The sequence below is a fragment of the Prionailurus bengalensis genome, chromosome D4 (genome assembly GCF_016509475.1).
Source record: "Prionailurus bengalensis isolate Pbe53 chromosome D4, Fcat_Pben_1.1_paternal_pri, whole genome shotgun sequence".
NCBI classification, from domain to species: domain Eukaryota; kingdom Metazoa; phylum Chordata; class Mammalia; order Carnivora; family Felidae; genus Prionailurus; species Prionailurus bengalensis.
Window position 1 is genome coordinate 30,509,769 of NC_057359.1, and position 22,378 is coordinate 30,532,146.

At 42.1% G+C, this 22,378-nt stretch overlaps 1 protein-coding gene and 1 pseudogene across 3 annotated transcripts in view; one reads left to right on the forward strand and one right to left on the reverse strand.

Annotated features, from left to right (window-relative positions):
• Positions 1-557: 557 nt before the first annotated feature.
• LOC122475256 lies at positions 558-741 on the reverse strand (annotated as a pseudogene).
• A 2,653-nt stretch (positions 742-3,394) lies between these two features.
• The window catches only part of HABP4 (hyaluronan binding protein 4), a 42,089-nt gene continuing 23,105 nt past the window's right edge, over positions 3,395-22,378 (forward strand). The window contains exons 1-4 of one of the 3 annotated variants that reach the window (XM_043567051.1): positions 3,395-3,889; positions 9,762-9,924; positions 18,014-18,154; positions 18,390-18,458. In XM_043567051.1, coding sequence (XP_043422986.1) covers positions 3,532-3,889; positions 9,762-9,924; positions 18,014-18,154; positions 18,390-18,458 — 731 coding nt within the window. In that variant the 5' untranslated portion in view covers positions 3,395-3,531. Of the gene's footprint in view, positions 3,926-9,761; positions 9,925-18,013; positions 18,155-18,389; positions 18,459-22,378 lie in introns of all 3 variants that reach the window. The other 2 variants (XM_043567052.1, XM_043567050.1) reach the window with 2 other exon arrangements.

A 22,378-nucleotide genomic window follows, 5' to 3' on the forward strand; every position in this document is an offset into this window, starting at 1 on the left:
GGTACATGTGGTAATTCTGGTGCATAAAGAATCTTTGGAAATTTCATTCCTCTCATAATAATGAGGGCTCATTATGACTCTACCTAGTCTTAAGTGTGATTCAAAATGATGATAATAATAATGTTGATAATGACTTTCACTGAGGACTTACTTTGTGCCAGGCATGGTGCTCAACACTTCATATGCATTATCTGACCCAGTTTTCACAATAACCCTCAGAAATAGGTATCATTATTTTTTCCATTTTACAGATGAGAAAACTGAGGCACAGAAATAAGGAACAGGTCCAAGGTCACAAAATTAATTAGTGGCAGAGCCAGGATTCAAATCAGGATAGAACTCCAAAATATATGCTTTAAATATTGTGGTAGAATCACATAAAATTTACTATTGTAGTCTTTTTTTTTTTTTGTACATCACAGATACATTTATTCATGCCACAAAAGAAATAATACATCTGCAGGTGCACAGCGATACTCCATGTTCCCATCTAACAGCTGGCTGAAATTTACAGCCAGACTGATGTCCCATCTGATGTGTACGCCAGGTAAAGCTGGTTAATGATGACCATGAACAGGTGCCGGACTCAAAGCTTTCCCAGCTTTACTTCTTTTTATCAGCACAACTGATTTTATAAACAATGAAGCCCATCAATCCCCTTCCTACCTAAACCTCCTGGTTAGCTTGGACAGTGTGGGGCCTCATGGGGACCTAAACATTTTTAACAAGGATTTGAGGCATCTCAGTGCAGGACCCCTGTCTCAGGCTGCCCCAATCCTCATAGCCAAAAACTCGGAAAGGTGTGCTATTGTAGCCATTTTAAAGTGTACAATTCAGTGGTATTTACTACATTCACATTTGGTACAACTAACACCACTATAAATTCCAGAAAAATTTCCTCACCCCAAAAGGCAACTTCATGCACCTTAAATGGTTGCTCCCCATCTCCTTTCCCCCCTACCCCTGGCAACCACTAATCTGATTTCTGTCTCTATAGATTTGCCTATACTGGACATTTTATATAAAGGGGCATACAATGTGTGGCCTTTTGTATCTGGCCATAATGTTTCAACATTCATTTATATTGTAGCATGTATAAGTACCTCATTCCCTTTTATACACAAATATTAATCCATTGTACCACATTTTGTTTATCCATTCATCCACTGATGTATATTTGGGCTGTTTCCACCTTTGAATATTGCAAGCAGTACTGCCACAAACACTCAAGTACAAGTTTTTGTTTGAACACCTGCTATCAATTCTTTTGGGTAAAAAGAATAGGCTTTTGATCATAAACCTCTGCTGACTCCAAAAAGGAGATGACTGAATATCTTAAAATATTCATTCAGCAAATATTTACTGAGAACCTACCACACAACTACCCAGAATTTGAAGCACTGGGCATGTAAACTGCAACGAATAAGAAAGCAATGAATGACAGGCATCATCCCTATCCTCCTCAGGAATGACAGAAAATTAAATGAGTAAAACACAAACCTGGCAGCAGTCATGCTGGTGATGACTCACCTGAGCAAGAAGCTCTAAGGTGATGCTTTTGAATCAAGACAAATAAAACTAAGAGCAGATTAAACAATAATGTTATTTATCCTCTTACATAATAAATCTGAGGTAGGGAGTCTTCCCAGTGGGATAAATCAGCACCAAGGAATTAGGTTTTCTCTACCCTTCTGCTCTGCCATTCTCATAGCTGCAATAAGGAACAGCAACTCTAGGCATTATGTCTTCCTCACATAACAAAGAGCAGAGAACAGAGGTGGGAAATAACAGATCCCTTCTCAATCCCTTTTTAGATATAAGAAAAATGTTCCCAGGAATCTTCCATAATAGTTCCCCTCAGGGAAGATTTGCACCAGGAGCTTATTCCTACACCAATCATTGGCAAGGGAATGGAATTAGAGTGCATGATTAGGATTAAGCAAGTTTGAGGCTGATAAACCCAGCTTCCCCTGGGGCATACAGCCACCTGATGTCCTAACAAAATACAGGTTCTGGGAAAATGTAAGAGGAAAAGGAAGGAGTGGGATAGACAGACAGGTGCCAGGCAAAACTTCCTGGAGGACTGTCCAGTTCAGAGTCCTCTGAGTTCCAGTTCTCAACTGAAAGAAAAAAAAGGGGGGGGGGGTGGTGCCGGGGTGGCTCAGTCGGTTGAGTTCAAGCCCCGCGTGGGGTTCTGTGCTGACAGCTCAGAGCCTGGAGCCTGCTTCAGATTCTGTGTCTCCCTCTCTCTGCCCCTCCCCTGCTCATGCTCTGTCTCTCTCTGTCTCAAAATAAATAAAAACATTTAAAAAAATTTTAAAAACCCTCAATATGTCCAAAACTAACTCATGATTCCCATCAAAATGGTCTCCTCCAGTGTTCTATCTCTTTGGAATGCACCACCATTCCAGCTGCACAAGCCAGAAATAGGAGTCATCATACCCTCTTCATTTCCCTCAACACCCATATCTAACGCATCACCAGGTCCTGTTGATACAACCTCCCAAACAGCTCTTGAATCAATGAGTCTCTTCACCTCCACTCAACCATTTTAATTCAAGTCACTGTCATCATCAACTCTTCTCTGGAGTTCTGCAACAATCTTTTGCTTGGTTTCCTTACATCTATTTGGACCTGCCTCCAACCTAGTCCTTCACATTGCAACTAGAGTAGCCTTTTCAAATACATGCTTAGGCTTAAAATTTGCTTCCTATTGCTCCTAGGGAAAAAAAAAAAAAAAGGCTGTCCCTCAGCTCTTTGCAATCCAGTTACAATGGTATCCTCTGAGTTTCAATGGGTTGTGCTCCATCCCACCTCAAGACATCTTCACGTGTGGTTGCTCCTGCCCCTGTCATCCTTGGTAGTATGTCAGTTTAACCGTCACTTCCCAGGGAAAGTCTTTCCAGGCCTCCTAATTAGGTCAGGTCTCTGCTACTGGCGCGTAGAAAAGTCTGTCCCTTCCTTTACCGCACTCTTCTGTCTCTAGACTAAGATCCGCAAAAACACGGAGCTAGTATTTCTTACAACATAATGCCTGGCACATAGTAAGTGTTCAATATGTAGTTGAATGGCTAGATGAACATATGAACTTCAAAGATGAGTGGCCCATAACCAATGTGTATCCAGCGCCAGAGAGAATACAAATAATGGCCGTGACCCACCCGCACAGCGTGGCTGCCCGGACTACAAGACTCGTTGCTCCTCCCAGTGGCTCCGCCCCTGTACCCCGCCCCTCTCTGCTGAGTCGGGGGGAGGGGCATAGAGGTCGCGTGACGTGACAGCCTCCGGCCGCTGATTGGGCTTCCAGACGCGCCGACTAGGAAAGGGGGCGTGTCTGCGTGTGCTGATTGGCTGTCGGGCGGTGGCTGGGCGGGCAGCGGCGGCGGCGGCGCGGGGGCGGGCGCGGGGAGGGCCGGGACCGGGCAGGGCTGGGAGGGCGGTAGCAGCGGGCGGGATGGGTCCTCGCCGCCGGTTTTGCTGAGACTCGCTCGCGTGGGCTGCCAGCGGCGGGCCCGCAGTGGCCGCGGCGGCATGAAGGGCGCTCTGGGGAGCCCCGTGGCCGCGGCCGCCGCAGGCGCCGCGATGCAGGAGAGTTTCGGCTGCGTCGTGGCCAACCGCTTCCACCAGCTGCTGGACGACGAGTCGGACCCGTTCGACATCCTGCGCGAGGCCGAGCACCGGCGCCAGCAGCAGCTGCAGCGCAAGAGGCGCGACGAGGCAGCGGCGGCGGCCGGGGCCGGCAACCGCGGCGGCAGGAGTCCGGCCGGGGCCTCGGGCCACAGACCTGGCGCGGGCGGCGGCCGGAGGGAGTCCCAGAAGGAGCGGAAGAGCCTCCCGGCCCCTGGCGCGCAGCAGCCGGACAGCCCCGGGGGCGGCCCGCTGCCACCCGGTACGCGCGCCCCGCCGGGCACCTGGGCACCCCCGGGTAGGCGCAGTGGGCGGGAGGAGAAGGAGAATGGGGTCACGGAGGTCACCCCTCCTCTGCCGTCCCTCGACCCTCACTGTGAGACCGGGGTCAGAGGGTCTTGATCCAGAAAGGGAAGGGGCTCCTGGGAAGACGGGTTAAGTTGAGGGTCCTTGTGGCGGAGGAAGGTAGGAAAAGAGAACGAGAGGGGGTGTCACGCCCCTTCTGGCCTTTTCCAGCCCCTTGGGCCGGGGGCGGCGTGCTGGCTTGGAATAGGGGTCTCAGAATCCCAGAACTGAGCGATTACAAGTTGGGCAAAGTTGAGGGATAATGTTGGGGTAGTGTTTGTCGGGATAACTAGGGTCGCTACCCCGGGCGCTCAGATCTAGAGCTAGCAGGGACGGTCTCCATCCTCCAGCCCAACCTCTGCAAAATTCGGGTCGGGAGGTCAGAAGAGAAGCGTGGTGGGGAAGGAGGGAGGGTGAGCAAGGAGGGCGCACCCGGCCTCTGGGGGTGGTGGCGAGAGCCCAGGGTGTGTGAGGAATCGTGGGGATGAGGGGCTCGGGCCTCTGTGATGGAGCGAAGGCCTGGGTGACCGCGGGGGCGGGCTGTGACGTCAGGGCCGCGAGCCGAATGCGGCGGGGGCGGACGCGGGGTCCCCGGCTCCTGCCAGGCTCCGTGCTTTCACCCCATCCTCGTACACCCCATCCCCTTACTGTAGCTTCCAGCAGTCAGCCGGCATCATTTTTCAATACAGCATGTTGTGTCGTTGGGACGTGTAACTTGTCATTAAGTCAGGCTGCTTTAAGAAAAGCGTTTTTTAACCTTTAACCCTTTTAAACAAGAATATTCAAAGTTCCCCACAACCTATTTAGCCAGGTACCACTGTCCGCATCCAGCGAGGGAGGGTACCTAAGAGTCGTTCATCACCTGAACTGCATCAGTTCATAGTCTGTAAGACTCCACCTGTATTTCCTCTGTTTTCCTAAAATAAAGCAGTGGTCCTAAGGTTTGCTTAAAAAGGGTGTTAAGATTAAGATGTGTCATTCGACCACTTGAGCCAGTGTTTGGCATTGTATTCAACTGGGCTTTGCTGGCTTGTTCCTTGCTTGATGACAGTTGTGCATCCCAGCCCTGAGATTACAACTCTGATTTAAGTGTTGGGTCTTTGACTCGTGCAGCTAGGTAATGTTTGCTTTACTTTTGTCTGTGAAAACTTCAGTCCAGCAATATCCCCTGAGAAATAGAAAATCAAGTCACTATAATAAAGATATTGAAAATTATTTTCAATGCTTTTGGATATTTTAAGACCCCATGCTAGTAGGCCAGCACATTTATGAGCCTATTTAAACAGTGAATGAGACGTGAGATATATCGTACGTTTTGTGTTCTGATTTTTCTCATAAATCTATTTAGATACAGTAATGAAAGAATTGACTAAGGCTAAGCTTTTCCTCTCCCTTTTCTTTTTAACAGATGAAAATAATGTATTTTATCCTTTAAAGTAGTGTGAAACTGCAATTAGTGATGTTAATATACTGCTTTTTAACCTTTTTAATATTAAAAATCATGAATTTTTATCTTATAACAAAAATTTATAAAATTTTTGTAAATTTTGAACAATTCTGAAATGTATGAAGTAAAGCAAAAATCTATTTTTATTACTGGTTAACACCTTGTATTTATGTACAAACAGAGCTATTTCTTTTTTTCTAAATTTAAATGATATGTAAACTGAGTTGCAGCCTGCTTGTTTAACTTGGCATTGTAATCTAGTGGGTTTATAACTTTTTTCTGTCAATTGTTCATAATCCAGATGACCTGGGTTTTGAGATCTATATTAAAGATTCTTAGTTAATTTTGTAGGTAGGATGGAAATTTTGTCATCCTGGTTCTTTTTCAAGTTAAATGTTATTTCAGGAGCAAACAGCTCATTAATTTCCATTTATGTAGTTAGTACTAAATTTATAGAGAGCTACTCTCTCAAGGTTTTGTAGCCCTAATTAATATGGACTGTACCTTTCTAACATTCAAAATTTTTAATTTAGTTAGAATATTATAAATGAATGCTCAGTGTAGAGAAGAATCAAAGTCAAAACATGTTTGACATATAATGGAAATATTTTTGGATGTGAATGTGGAAATCACAAGATTTTCCCATGGAAACAGGTTTTTAATGCCCTTCAATATTTAACCCTTGGGTGAGCCTTGTTTTATAAACTCGTTACTGAAATCTACAGAGACTGTTTTCAGCTTTGCTTTTCCTAGCCTTTCAGAACTATTGTCTTTGAGTGAAAGCTCAACTTTGTTTTGTAGGAAATCTTACTATAAATTTTATTGTATTCTGCCCCTTCATATGGGCTTGGGTTTAGATCAGTGATCAGACAGCATGTGCCAGCGTTTTATTGGAAAGGGCTAGAGAAATTCAGTGTTTGCATTATCCACTTGGAGCTGCTGACCCAGCACAGAAAAACAAACTAGGTTCAGTTGCAATCTTGATCGCTTAGCACTAAATTGTGGGGGAAAACTGGACCCCTTTTATCTTTGGGTTTTGGGGAGACAGATGTTTGCAGTGTATTCATAATTTTTCTAATAAATATCCAGTTACATTTAATGGTATTTTTAATGTTTGTTTTGAGAGAGAGAGTGCACACATGCGTGTGCACATGAGCAGGAGAAGAGCAGAGAGAGAGGGAGAGAAAATCCTAAGCAGGTTCCCTGCTGTCAGTGCAGAGCCCCAAGTATGGCTCGATCTCATGAACCGTGATAGCATGACCTGAGACCAGATCAAGAGTTGGACACTTAACCAGCTGAGCCACCCAGGTGCCCCTATATAATTTTTAAAATTTTATTTTTTAAGTTTATACACCAAAACTTTGGAAGAAGTTTTAATATAAAGTATGCAGTAAATGTCATTTTAAGTTTTGAATGGTGAATTCCAAATTTAATACAATAAAAAAAAAACAACAACAAACCTTGAGGAAGCAAAGAGGTAGGATAAGCTCCTAAGTAATTTTGTAGCTGAGTGGAGATACTAAAGGTTTTTTTTAAACATTTTTAACGTTTATTTATTTTTTTTTTAAATTTTTTTTTTTTTCAACGTTTATTTATTTTTGGGACAGAGAGAGACAGAGCATGAACAGGGGAGGGGCAGAGAGAGAGGGAGACACAGAATCGGAAACAGGCTCCAGGCTCTGAGCCATCAGCCCAGAGCCCGACGCGGGGCTCGAACCCACGGACCGCGAGATCGTGACCTGGCTGAAGTCGGACGCTTAACCGACTGCGCCACCCAGGCGCCCCTAACGTTTATTTATTTTTGAGAGAGAGAGAGCGTGAGCAGGGGAGGGGCAGTGGGAGAGGGAGACACAGAATCCAAAGCAGGCTCCAGGCTCTGAGCTGTCAGCACAGAACCTGATGCGGAGCATGAACCCACAAACCATGAGATCATGACCTGAGCCGAAGTCAGACACTTAACTGACTGAGCCACCCAGGTGCCCCAGGTTTTATTTAAAGATAGGTTATAAATAGGAAATTTGAAGCTGTATTAAAATAATGTTTTTGCATTGAAGGAAAAGTATTGTCACTATTGACATATCAGCTGATTGCTGTTATGTCATACTCTATTACAATTTTCAACTTGTTAGATAATAAACTTCCAAAATAACATTTTCTACCTCACATTCCAAATTTGATCTCTATTACCTGCCCTCATTTGGCATTGCATACTCCTGGGACAAGTGTCACTCTCTGTTTTGTTTCTGCAAGAGAAACAATGATCTATTATGAGAAAGATAACATCTTTCCCATTTCCCAAACACGTCACAAGCTCAGATTGTAACATCAGTACAGGATGCAAATCCGATTTAAGGGACATTAACTTAAGACTGAACTTAGATTTATTGTGGAACTTTTCACATTGAAAAAATACTTTATGTTAACAAGTAATAAATTGCACAATTTTATGTTTGTGGTGTCACAGACTTGACTTCTGCTTTAAAATGGAATCAGTAAGATACTGGAACTATGTTACTATGTACATGTGCCCAGTACAAAGTTCAGATAGAAGCTATTCAGTAGGAAGACAGAAAAATATGTGTAAACATATATTCCTTAAGAGTTGCATATATCTGTCTAAGAGAGGAATCCGGGACTTTAAAAATTACTCATTACTTCAAATACATTTAATATTTTGATGGCTCAGTTGGTTAAGCATCCAACTTTCGCTCAGATCATGATCTCATGGGCCCCTACAACGCATTTAGGCTCTCTGCAGTCAGCGCAAAGCCCACTTCCCATCCTCTGTTTCCCACCCCACCCCCACCCCTTCCCTGCTCATGCGCGCTCTCTCTGTCTCTCAAAAATAAACATTAAAAAAATTTTTTGATAGCCATACAACCAATGTGAAGGGTATAAATTATACCAAGGAAAATCGAAGCTACTGTAATAAAAATGGTACATCATGTTTGAGATGGAGACCTTTTAATATCTTTTTTTTAAGAAAAATAAGATGCATTTTTAGAAGATGATTTAAGAAGTGACAAAGTTCCTTACAACGTACTTACCAAGTGTTAGCTGCTTTCAGACATAGACTCTGCTTAAAATTTTTAAAGCATCAAAACTAGAGAGGAGTAAAGTGAGAGAGAGGTCTGGAGTGGCCCTGGCTGGGTGCTAGCCTTTCTGTGAACGAGAGATGCCCCCTTCCAGTGCTGTCCCTTGGATCAGTTGGTAGATAGCAGTTTGGCCTCACATTGAAAAGTATGATCATAAATGTATAAATTCCATCAAAGATCAAGAGAGCAGGAAAATCTGTTTTCAAACAAAAAAAGATAACAGCAGCACAGAACTGTATTTAGAAACGAAAACCTTAGTAGCCAATGATAAACCATAGTTTATCTGAAAGTACAATCTGACATACAGGGCATTTATCCTTTAATATTCTGTATGGAGTGTAGCTACCATGTTTTAATAAAACTGCTGTTGACAACTGTAGTTAATTTAGCAAATGTGTGTATCCATAGCTGTCACAGTCATTGTGAGTTACCTGTAATTATAGGTTGGTTGGTGTAGTTTATCTTATATTTTCTAGGACAGAAGGGAAAGAAAACCTAAGTATCTTAAAAGTTTTATGAGGAAGTACAGTTGACCCTTGAGCAACCAGGGGGTTAGGTTGAAACCAGGTTTCAAGCCGTGCAGTTGAAAATCCACATATAACTTTGAACTTCCCCAAAACTTAACTACTAGTAGCCTACTATTGACTGGAAGCCTTACCAGTAATAGTCAATTAACATTTATTTTGTATATGTAGTATATATTCGTAGGGCAGATAAGCTAGAGAAGAGAAAATGTTATTAAAATTATAAGGAAGAGGGGCGCCTGGGTGGCGCAGTCGATTAAGCGTCCGACTTCAGCCAGGTCACGATCTCGCGGTCCGTGAGTTCGAGCCCCGCGTCAGGCTCTGGGCTGATGGCTCAGACCTGGAGCCTATTTCCGATTCTGTGTCTCCCTCTCACTCTGCCCATCCCCCGTTCATGCTCTGTCTCTCTCTGTCCCAAAAATAAATAAACGTTGAAAAAAAATTTTTTTTTAATTTATGAGGAAGAGAAAATACATTTACACTTCTGTACTGCATCTGAAAAATTCTGTAAGTGGGCCCATGCACTTCAAACCTGTGTTGTTCAAGGGTCGATGGTAGTTGACTGTGGGCTACGATGATATCCATAACTTTTTTCTTCTCTGAACGTTTCCAAACTTCCTGGATTTTCCTATGAGGTTGACTTCTAGAAAAGTGGAATTTAAAACTCCCTGTAGGTGTGCTTTCATGGACCTGGTGTCCCAGCTGTTCCTTCTGATTTGGCAGGCCAGAAGCGAGCTCCTAGAAGAGGGGAGCAGCAGGGATGGAATGACAGCCGGGGGACGGAGGTGACACTTGACAGAGCAGAGCGGAGATCCTACAGGGAATATCGACCCTATGAGAGCGAGAGACAGGCAGACTTTACATCTGAGAAGTTCACAGATGAAAAGTACGTACTGCAGACCTTGGTCAGGAGGGTGGGGGGAACCAGGAGGGTTTTACTAGAACTGTTAACCTTTGCAACCTTGGCAGTCACTTTAGGTGACACAGGAAGGATCTTCCATTTATTTCTTGGGTGACCTTAAGTCTTGGTTCAGGAAATGATGTAAGGTGAAAAATGAGTTATTTATTGGTAACTACACAAAGCACTCTTGTAAAAGAAAAAAACTACACAGGAGTCTGTTAAACTGGTTAAATTTTCTTTTGCAGTTGAAGCTAAGCATAATTATGGTTTTGATTTAACATTACTAATTTAGACTACTAACAAATTTAAACAAGTTCCTAGCCCCATGGTTAGGTCACTTGGCTATCATGATGACATTTTAAGAAAAACTGATACAGTGTATAAAACCAATTTATGGCTGCCATACCTTCTTCTAGAAAGTGCTCTGATCTGGAAGGTAGTCTTGGGCTGGTGCAGCCTGACACCGCTCCTGACCACCCGTACCTGCCTGTACACACGTAGCGGTTCTTTGTGTCTTACGCTTGGCCCTAACAAGACAGATGCTTACTGCCTAAAGTTTGTGTTAAATTATTCAACCTTGATAGCACTGAGTTTAGATTAAACTGAAACAACTTGTGAATCACATTTAAAGGAAAATAGGTTAAAAAAAAAAGGCTAAAGGAGACTAGAATAGTGTACGTTGACACTATTAGCCGTCAACAGTTTAATGTCAAGGGAGCCGTTATTCCCAAAGTATTCCAAGTTCTTGACTATTGATTCCATTTAGGATCCTGGCTACAAGTTTTAACCAAAGGACATGTAAAAACTATGTTCATTAAAACACCACCTCATTAAAACACCACCCCTTCCCCCCCAAAGACCCCCAGAAGTCCAGCAGAGAGTAGCTCAGTCTGAGAAGGCTGAGCAGCTGGTGGGCATACTCCCACAGATGTATTCCCTAGAAATTACATATTGAGAACATCAGGCTAGTGTATCTGCCACCATATTGGAGCGTGAGGGTTAGAGAAAGGCTTAATTCTGCTATTTTTGGAGAGTACTTCAATTTTGCTGTGTAATGGCCATAGTCTGCTTGCTTACAGAAAGACTTCTGGATCAGAGCTGCTTATTTGGGGAAGCATATGTGTATTTTTTTTTTTCTCACTTCAGGGATTTATTCTGTGGAAATAAGGAAATTATAGCTCAAAAGCACAAACTCATGTTTCCAGCTTTTTTTAGTAGCAAAACTATGAGTCTTTTAAAAGGATGAGTATATGTTAACACAAAATGATGCCTATTAAGTGAAGTCATACATGAGGATAGGGGTAGAGTGGGATATGGGATTATGGAGGGATTTTTCTTTTTTCTTTAAAAATAACTTCAGATTTATTGGGGTGCCTGGGTGGCTCAGTTTGACTTCGGCCCAGGTCATGATCTCATGATTCATGGGTTCAAGCCCCGCATCAGGCTCTGTGCTGACTGCTTGCTCAGAGCCTGGAAGCTGCTTCAGATTCTGTCTCATTCTCTCTCTGCCCTTCCCCTGCCCACGCTCTGTCTCACTCTGTCCTTCAAAAATAAATAAATGTAAAAAAAAAAAATGAAAACTTCAGATTTATAGAAAGTTGCAAGAATTATACACAGAATTCCCATATACCCTCATCCAGATTCCCCAACTGTTAACATTTGCTTTATCATACCCCCTCCCTCTCTCTGCCTCTCTCCTTCCCTTACACACACACACACACACCTTTTTTCTTTGACATTTAAAGTGCAGATGGGGCACCTGGGTGGCTCAGTCAGTTGAGCATCTGACCTCAGCTCAGGTCATGATCTCACAGCTCGTGGGTTTGAGCCCCGAATCCGGCTCTGTGCTGACAGCTCGGAACATGGAGCCTGCTTCGGATTCTGTCTCCCTCTCTCTCTCTGCCCCTCCCCCACTCATGCTCTGTCTCTCTCTCTCTCTCTCAAAAATAAACACTAAAAAAAATTTAAAAAGAGTAAAGTGCAGAAATACCTCTTTATCCCTAAATACTTTAAATGTATTTCCTAAAAACATTGTATAATTATCAAACATATTAACCTTGATACATTACTATTATCTAATTCTCTATATCATGTAATCTACAGAGTACTCAAATTTCACCAGTTGTCCTATAATGTCCTTTTAGCAAAAGAAAAAAAATGCCTGGTTCAGGATCCAGTCCAGAGTGTGCACTGCATTTAGTCGTCTTTCATTTGGAACAGCTCTTTACTCTTCCTTTATCTTTGACTTTGACATGTCGGAAGAGGAAGGACCAGTTATTTTGTACAACAGCTCAGAACCGAGTTTGTCTGGAACAATGTCATGCACTTTGGCAGGAATACCACACAAGTGAGGTCTTGTGTCCTTCGCAGTGTATCATGTTAGGTATATGGAGGGAAATTTTACTTTCAAGGAAATGTGAAATTATTTTTGATAAATCATGTGCTATCAGAAAAGATATTTTCCTTAATTTCTTAAAAAGTACTCTTCTATTAATAAAGATCCATAAGACAATTTGGATAGTTTAGAAAATGCATACAATTATAAAGAAAATTAAAGCCACTTATCTTACCATTTAAGGTAATTACTTTTAACATTTGGACTAATTTTTCCCTTTTTTTTAATACATAGATATACTTAAACATTAAGATGATAATACATATATACTGAGTGCTTTATATTCTTTCTTTTTCCATTTGACATGGTCAAAGTCATTTCCATGTCACTAACAATGTTTGGTAAACATTTTCTTTTAAATTTTTTTGAAAGAGAGCATTTGCAAGTGGGGGAGGGGCAGAGGGATCAGGAGGGAGAGAATCCTAAGCAGACTCTACGCTCAGTGCAGAACCTGTCATGGAGCTTGATCACTCAACCGTGAGATGATGCCCTGAGCCAAAATCAAGAGTCAGACGCTTAATTGACTGAGCCACCCAGCTGCCCTGTGAATTTTTGGTAAACATTTTTTTTAATGTTTTTACTTATTTTTGAGACTGAGAGAGAGAGAGAGAGAGAGAGAGAGAGACAGAGCACAAGTAGGAGAGGGCCAGAGAGAGAGGGCTAGACAGAATCCGAAGCAGGCTCCAAGCTCTGAGCTGTCATCATGGAGCCCAATGCAGGGCTCAAACTCATGAACTGTAAGATCGTGACCTGAGCCGAAGTTGGACGCTTAACTGACTGAGCCACCCAGGCGCCCTGGTAAACATTTTTAATGGCTCTATTATGAGCTGTTGTGGATGCAGTACAGTGTAATAATTTCCTTAGTGTTGGACCTTCTCTAGATGGAAGTTCTAGAAATGGGAACCCCAGTTAGGGCCATAAAGCAGTGGTTCTCAGCTGGCTGTCATATATTAAAACCTGGGACCCAGTTTGTGCTTCAATGCAAGTTTGGATGGGTGCATGTAGTGTGAAAACAAATTAGAGTCAGGGGGATCTTTTGATATGTAGTGATCAATCACTGTCTTAGTAACCTGTCCATTTACTCTGTCACTAACAATCTAGAGCATTTCTCCTAGCTCTTTCTGCAGAGTTGAATATAATAAACTTTGATCTTGGCTTATTTGATAGTGAAAAATGGTGTCACCTTGCATTTCTGTGATACCTATACATATTTATTGGGCAGAATTATTGAATCTTGATAATCTTAACAGACTGTCTAATTCAGTCCTCTCAATTTATGGATGAGGAAACAAAAACCCGGAGTTTCAGTGATGGCTATTGTGGTCACAGCCAGCTCATGTGATTTTTATTCCACTAAAGCAGAACACATATTTTCACATCAAAGCGGTGTCATAAGTGGTGCTGGGAGTAACTGTCCGTGTGGCTCAGGTGCAGAGATCAACCAGGACACTTCCAGATCACTGTTTTAATGTATAAGGAATTTTTCTTTAGGCTCCAAATGATGAACCTAAGTGAATTCTTTGAACATAGGCTATTAGGAAATTAGCCTACCTCTGTCTAGATATATTTTGACTCTTTCTTTGGCTCTTCTTGAAGGTTAGTGCTGGTCATTCAAAGTCAGTTCCAGTTCTGAAAGAATCACTTACTCAGATGTTTAACTTTTTTTTCCTCCTCATATGGAAATAGTTGAGAAAAATTGGGGTAAAATATACGTAACATAATGTGCCATTTTAGGGGCACCTGGGTGGCTCAATCAGTTAAGTGTCTGACTTCAGCTCAGGTCACGATTTCATGGTTCATGGGTTCAAGCCCCACATTGGGTTCTGTGCTGACAGCTTAGAGCCTGGAGCCTGCTTTGGATTCTCTCTTTCTCTCTGCTCCTGCCCCACTCTCACCCTGTCTCTCTCTCAAAAATGAATAAACATTAAAAAAATTTTTTTAATGTATCATTTTAACCACTTATAAATGTGTGATAGTACGGTGGCATGAAGTACATTCACATTGTTGTGCAACCATCCCCATCATCCATCTTCAGAACATTTTTATCTTCCCCACCTGAAACTCTGTACCCATTAAGCACTAATTCCCCATTCTTCCCTCCACAAACATCATTCCCTTTATCTGTAAAACACGTACTCATGCCTACTTAATTAGGATTGTTGTTGGAGAGTGGATTACAGGGATGTAAAGCATGATGCTTGGCTGAAATGTTATTTTCCATCCTTTTCCTTGTGAGTACATAACAAATAAAGATTCCTAAGTGGATACAGGATTTCTCAATGCTCCCTTGCCTGAATAAAAAGAGGATATGTTTTGGGGCGCCTGGGTGGCGCAGTCGGTTAAGCGTCCGACTTCAGCCAGGTCACGATCTCGCGGCCCGTGAGTTCAAGCCCCGTGTCGGGCTCTGGGCTGATGGCTCAGAGCCTGGAGCCTGTTTCCGATTCTGTGTCTCCCTCTCTCTCTGCCCCTCCCCCATTCATGCTCTGTCTCTCTCTGTCCCAAAAATAAATAAATGTTGAAAAAAAAAATTAAAAAAAAAAAAAAGAGGCTATGTTTTATCGTTCTAATTTTTAGTATATGTGCTGCCAACATGAGCACAAAGAGGGTATATTTTATAAGCAAGAAGCAATTGAGAATATATAGATTTAAAGTGTATTTGTGAGAGAGAGAGAGTGCACAAATGAGCAGGGGTGGGGGGGGGGGGCGGTGGGCAGAGAGAGAGAATCCCAAGCAGGCTCCAGGCTGTCAGCACAGAGCCCAACACGGGGCTCGAGCTCATGAACTATGAGATCATGATCTGAGCTGAAATCAAGAGTCGGACGCTTCACTGACTGAGCCACCCAGGTGTCCTGAGAATATGGGGATAAGGATGTGGGTAACCTGTGGAGTAAAGAAAAAAAAAATGTTTTAGGGGCACCTGGGTGACTCAGTCGGTTGAGTGTTGGAGTTTTGGTTATGGCTCAGATCATGATCCCTGGGTCATGGGTTTGAGCCCTGCATTGGGCTCTGTGCTAAGCGTGGAGCCTGCTTAAGATTCTCTCTCTCTCTCTCTCTCTCTCTCTCTCTCTCACTCTCTCACTCTCTCACTCTCTCTCTTTCCCCTCCCCGCCCCTCTCCCCTGCTCATGCTCTCTCTCTAAAATAAACATTTTTTTTAAAAACCACTTAAAAAAAAAAAAAAAGAGGCTTAAGGGATTAAAATAAACCCCAGAACACACAGGGCTATTTTTAGGGTCGGTTTCAATCACTATTATATTTTAAATGCCTTTGTTGTTTTGTTGGTATCTGATCTAGATTTCATGTAAATTTAGACCCAGTTTTGACTGTTGACATTATTTTCCATGTATGTTTTGGTGTTTCATTTCCTCTCAATATTTAGGTAGACTTTTTTTCTCTTATGACCCTGTCCAACTTCCTTGTTAAGAATTTATTGTTACATTTTTGTTATTGTTTTAGAACTCTGCTCTAGGTATTTATTATAATGGGAATAGATTTTATAATAATCTCTGTTTTAGTCGGAAATGGGAGAGGTGGGAGGTAGAACACCCAACCTGGAGACTTTATTTAGGATGATGTTTCTTATAAGAGACTGGCATAAAGTTAATGATTGGTGCTTCTGTGTTTTTTTATCTTTTTGAGTAAGGATAATAGAGAGTTTTATATATTTTTACCCACCATCAGACAGTAGCTTTTTTTAAATAATTTTTTTATTATTATGTTTATTTATTTTGAGAAGAGAGAGAGAGACAGAGTGAGAGTGGGGGAGGGGGAGGGTCAAAAAGAGAGTGAGACACAGAATCCAAAGCAAGACTCTAGGCTCTGAGCTGTCAGCACAGAGCCCGACACGGGGCTCAAACCCATGAGTGTGAGATCATGACCTGAGTCGAAGTCAGGTGCTCAACCAACTGAGCCACCCAGGTGCCCCAGACAGTAGCTTTTTTTTTTTTTTCAACGTTTATTTATTTTTGGGACAGAGAGAGACAGAGCATGAACGGGGGAGGGGCAGAGAGAGGGAGACACAGAATCGGAAACAGGCTCCAGGCTCCGAGCCATCAGCCCAGAGCCTGACGCGGGGCTCAAACTCACGGACCGCGAGATCGTTACCTGGCTGAAGTCGGATGCTTAACCGACTGCGCCACCCAGGCGCCCCAGACAGTAGCTTTTTAATGTAACAATTTCAGCCATGACCATAGACTAGAACATACTCTAGTTTTGGTGTTTGAGTCACTAATGCCACTAGAGTTCAGTAAGTAATTTGTTACAATTTTAAATATTTTTAAAGTCTTGACAAATTAAAAATATATAATCTGTCTTATTAAACTAAGGTTGTATGGTGAAAAGATGTGGTCCTTGCTGCAGTAGCTTTGAATCTAATGGAAGAAAGGCAAGTCCTCATAAAAAGTGATGGTGACCAGAGACATGGCTGAGAATGGGTGTGAGGAGGAGTGCGTGGGTGGTTAGGCTTTGGTCCCAGTGGATGTGGCAGAGGAAGAAGGGAGTATAGAAGACATCTGGTTCTTGGCTTAGGTAGTTTGATGCTGTGAGTTAGGGACCATAGCAGGAGCCAAGGGGTCAGTGTTGGTCATGTATCTGCAGTGCCAGGGTGTGGACAGAGGGCATGTCCAGGAAGCAACTGGCTTTGTGGCCTGGAATCAGAGACCCCAGTGAGAGATGCAGGGTCACATGAATGAGGGTCACGTAGCAATAGCATAGAGATGAGGACAGTGTGTGCCGGGATGGGAAGTCAGGAATGTGGGCACCTGTGAGGAAAAACGAGTATCCAGAAGAACGAGGGAGGCAGCTGTGTGGAGAGCATCAAGACTAGTTAAGTGAAAGAGGCAAGATACAGAACGTGTCCCTTGATGTGACTCTGGAGGTGCCTTCCTCTGAAAAATGGAATTGGGGGCCTAAGAAGCAAGGAGAGTGAGTATCTTGTGAATTTTGTACCATGTTTGAGTATGACCTATTACAAAAATAAGTGTTTAAGGACAAGGCAAGGAAAGAGAAGTCTGAGGAAAATTAGGCGTCAGTGGTGTCAAATGATGAATAGGGGTCAAATGACATAAAGACAAAAGTTGCTATTGGCTTTAACAACAAAAAGCTTCAGCTGTCCTTGGAGGTGTGTGTGGGGCAAGAGGAAGAGAATTGAGGTTGTTGCAGGTTAATACTTTTAGCCCCAAATGTCACTGACTGGTTGTGTGTTTGGGAGAGGGAGGTTTGGGAGGGGCATAATTTGAAGTTTCCTATTTCTCTTATACAAAACATTCCAAATTTAATTTAAATATTGAATATTAGAGCTGGAATAAACCTCCAGAGAAAGGGGTACCCCTCCACAGATTAGCAAGACCTGCCCAGGACCTGCTTCTCTGGTCTGGCTTCCTCACCTAACAGCTGTATGACCTTGGGCAAGTTACCTACCTCCTTTGTGCCTCAGTTTCATTGTTTGTGGATAATAGCTGTATATTATATATCTGTTTATGAGAATTATATATGATGAAGTGCTCAGAACAATGCCTCAGTAGTATTATTCAGTAAAAGTTAATTATTACTTTATTATTCAAGCTACCATTCTTTCCAATATATTATAGCCATGATGTCCTCCTAGAATTTTTTTCTCAAAAAAGCCTTAGCCCTTCAATCCAGTTCACTGCTTTTTATTATTATACCCATCTCTTCCTAGACCCATTGACAGGTTTGATCGAGACAGACCACTGAGAGGCCGTGGAGGCCCAAGGGGGGCCATGCGAAGCCGAGGCAGAGGCGGCCCCGGGAACAGAGCTTTTGAGGGTTTTGACCAGAGAGGGAAACGAGATTTTGAGAGGTACGGTGGGAATGAGAAAATGTAAGTTCCTCTGTAACTGCTTTTTTGCCTTATGATCTTGGTAATACACGGTATGAATCTGTTTGTTGTGTGTTAATATGAATTGACTTGATATTAGTATGTGCTTATTCCTGAGGGAGCTGATCCTGGGACGGCTTTTCTGATCAACTTTTATGATTTGGAAATTGACTGCAGGCCTGCTCTCAGCTGAAGGGAATACTCTTTCTTTCTCTAGAGCAATCAGAACTGAAGACAACATGGGTGGCTGTGGAATTCGAACTTGGGGATCAGGCAAAGATACCAGGTATGGTGCAAATGTGTGCCTTTTGTGAACCTGCAATTAAGTGGAAATATCCAGATCTTTATTTTCCTTTTGTGAAAATTAGGTCTTCTCTGCTATGCTTGCATTGTCTTTATACTTGTGTGCTGTTAGGTATAGATTGATTTTAGGCTTTTGTTTAGTGAGGTGACTTTTTAAAGTGGGTTTGCTATGTTGCAATTAGATTTGAAAATGACTTTTTTTTTTTTTAAATTTTTTTAACATTTATTTATTTTTGGGACAGAGAGAGACAGAGCATGAACGGGGGAGGGGCAGAGAGAGAGGGAGACACAGAATCGGAAACAGGCTCCAGGCTCTGAGCCATCAGCCCAGAGCCCGACGCGGGGCTCGAACTCACGGACAGCGAGATCGTGACCTGGCTGAAGTCGGACGCTTAACCAACTGCGCCACCCAGGCGCCCCGAAAATGACTTTTAAAGTGGTTTTAAAGTTCTTTTGTTTTAGCCAAACAAATTTGTGTATTTGCTGATGCCCTAGCGCATGATACTCTACATTTGCATAGGCCTCAGAATGCTTTTTAAATTTCTGGATATTCTATACTTTTATTTTTCTGTGACCTTCCCAAGTTCTTATATGCATTGCATCTTGATTTTATGAAATCATTTGCAGGTTGAAGCTCAATGACAAATTTCACCGAAGGTTCAAATCTGACATTTCTCTGAGGTTTCATGGTTTCTCAGATCTGTACCAGTTTTGCTGCTTAGAAGAAGTACTTGGTTCTGCTGTTTCAGTCATTTCATGGCTGTAGGGGCAGTGCCTTCCTGGTGTCTGCAAAGAATAAGCAAGAAGACTTGAGGGCAGTATAAGGCAAGGAATGGATCCCTCCCAGCGCACATTGTAGGAAAGACTTTCCACGATTTTGAAGCCTTGAGGGAATCCAGAATATAAGCTTTTTACATAAACTTACTTTTCTTTCTTTCTTTCTTTCTTTCTTTCTTTCTTTCTTTCTTTCTTTCTTCCTTCTTTTTTTTAAACTTTATTTATTTTGAGAGAGAGAGCATGAGCAGGGAAGGGGCAGAGAGAGATGGGGAGAGAGAGAATCCAAGCAGGCTTCGCACTGTCAACACAGAGCCCAACACAGGGCTTGAACTCACAAACCGTGAGATTATGACTTGAGCTGGAATCAAGAGTCAGATGCTTAAGTGACTGAGCCACCCTGGCACCCCCATAAACTCATTTTTCTGAAATTGTTGTCCTTAAAGACAAACATACAAAACAATACTAAATATAATATTACATGTGCTACCCTTGCACATCTGTGTTGTCCTTGAAAGGAAAAGAAACTTGTTGAATGTTTCTCAGTATGGGGTTTCATAGGCTGTTAATTATGAATCTTTTAATTTTGTTTTATTTTACTTTGATATATATTTTAAAAAGTAAATATCTCTGAGTCATCTGATTTACCACCTTATCTAATGCTGCCACTCCATTTCAGTTGGCATTGGAACTTAAAATAATTTTGGCGTCAAGTAATTATGTACCCTAAGGGGTCAGCATTGGCCTTTTAACATGAAGAAGTAACCAGGAGCTGGGTGTGCTGCAGGTGATCTGGCATTTATGTCCTTGTGCTAAAATGACACATGTCCGTGTCATTTTGGATTGGTTTGTGAATGACTAAGTCAAAGCTCTGAGGTGGTAATAATTTGTAATTTAAAGATTCTCATAGAATAAGACTTAAATTTCTTATTTAATAAGTGGAGATTTTGATTTTGATCATGAAAACAGTTCAGTACAGTGGAGTTATGGGCTGCTTTTGATTAATGACAAAAGAGCAGAGGTGAGCCTACCGTAGCAAGGATGTTAATGGCTGGTGAAGCCAAACACTGCACGGTGTGTTAAAAGCTGGAGGGTTTTGCTATAGTTAGTATTCCTGTTTGAAGGCATTGGCAGTGCTAACTAAATTTATGAATGTTTTCAAAATGGTGCAATGAGCCATTTCCAATGTTAATGCTTCTCTTCAGCAGTTTGACAGTGAGTGCCTGAAAGTAGAGTTTTCTCCATCTGTGGTAATTACAAACATATAATATCTGATATTATTTCTTTGTTACCAATTGAAACACACACACGAAAGCAGTTTTCAGTAATGGTGCCTTCCAACTTTTATTTCAAAGAGCAAGATGGTTTTATTAACATTCGATTAAAATCTCTCCGCTGTCATAGATTTGGGTAATTCAAGTCTCATTGAATTTGAACTAGATAACAAAGCCTTCAGGTGTTCAATTCACTTTGTGGAATGTGCTTGTGCAAACAGGCATTTTCTGCATTCATATAACTGAAGTCAAAATATATACATCTGCCCTGGGGCTGTATCTTCTTCTGTAAATCTAACATTGGTGATTTACTTTCAACAAAATAACAAAATCTGCTAACATAAATTATTGCTAATTTTGAAACCTCATTGCTCTGTAGTTTTGGTCATATGGTTCTATAAGAGCCGTAAGCACATTAGTTTTATGTTTATTCATTAATAATGTAGGTCAACACAGGGAGATGTGTGATTTCTCTTTTTTTTAATCAGCTGCTCAAGTTTAAGAATGCTGGTGTTTGTACATAGTCCCTTTTATGACTTTTAATTGTTGAAAGCTATAAACTATAATAAACCTATGGTTTTTATTCCCTTGGTTTATTATGTTGCCAAGGGAGTAAAGAGAAAGTTGGAATAATTTGTGCTTCTGCTGCTGGATTTTGAGGCTCCTGGATGCCAGAAACTCCTGTGACCCTGCTGGAGTCAGGCTGATGAGCAGAAGCAGCCTTTGTGACAGGGCCTCCGCCAAGCACAGTGCCAGCCACGTCTTTCCACACATAGGGTGCATTTGATTTAGGACCTTTTTCAAAAATAAAGATTAATAATTATTTGGGGCGCCTGGCTGGCTCAGTCAGTAGAGCAGGCGACTGTTGATCTCAGGATTGTGAGTTCGACTCCCACATTGGGTGTAGAGATTATAGAAAAAATTAACTTAAAAAAATTATTCAAATTTTGTATAGAAAAACTCACTTTTAAGCTCATTACAATAGCTTTGCATTGAGAATAAAAAAATGTAGGAGTACCTGGGTGACTCAGTCAGTTAAGCATCCAACTTCGGTTCAGGTCATGATCTTATGGTCTGTAGGTTTGAGCCCTGCGTCGGACTCAGTGCTGACAGCCCAGAGCCTGGAGCCTGCTTCGGATTCTGTGGTGTGTGTGTGTGTGTCTCTCTCTCTCTTGCCCTACCCCTCTCGCACTCTGTCTCTCTCTCCCTCAAAAGTAAGTAAACATTTTTTAAAAATGCAGAAAGTCAATTCTGTTATTACAGGTCAATTTATCTTTGCTTTTTAAAAAATAGCTTATGTTGGGGTCCCTGGGTGGCTCAGTCAATTAAGTGTCCAGCTTCAACTCAGGTCATGATCTAACAGTTTATGGGTTCAAGCCCCGCATCAGGCTCTGTGCTGACAGCCTGGAGCCTGCTTTGGATTCTGTGTCTCCCTCTCTCTCTGCTCCTCCCCCATTGACATTCTATTTTTTTGAAACTATTTTTCCCCTTCCCTTTTCCCATGGTCCTCCTTTAAGTTTCTCAAGTTCCACATGTGAGTGAAAACATATGATATTTGTCTTTCTTTAACATTGTTACAAATGGCGGGATTTCATTCTTTCTCATTGCCAAGTAGTATCCCATTGTATATACAAACCACATCTTTGTCCATTCATCAGGTGGTGGACATTTGGGCTCTTTCTGTAATGTGGCTATTGTTGAAGGTGCTGCTGTAAAGATTGGGGTACATGTGCCCCTATGAATCAGCACTCCTGTATACTTTGGATGAATTCCTAGTAGCACTATTATTGGGTTGTAGGGTAGTTTGATTTTTAATTTTTTGAGGAACCTCCACACTGTTTTCCAGGGCGGCTGT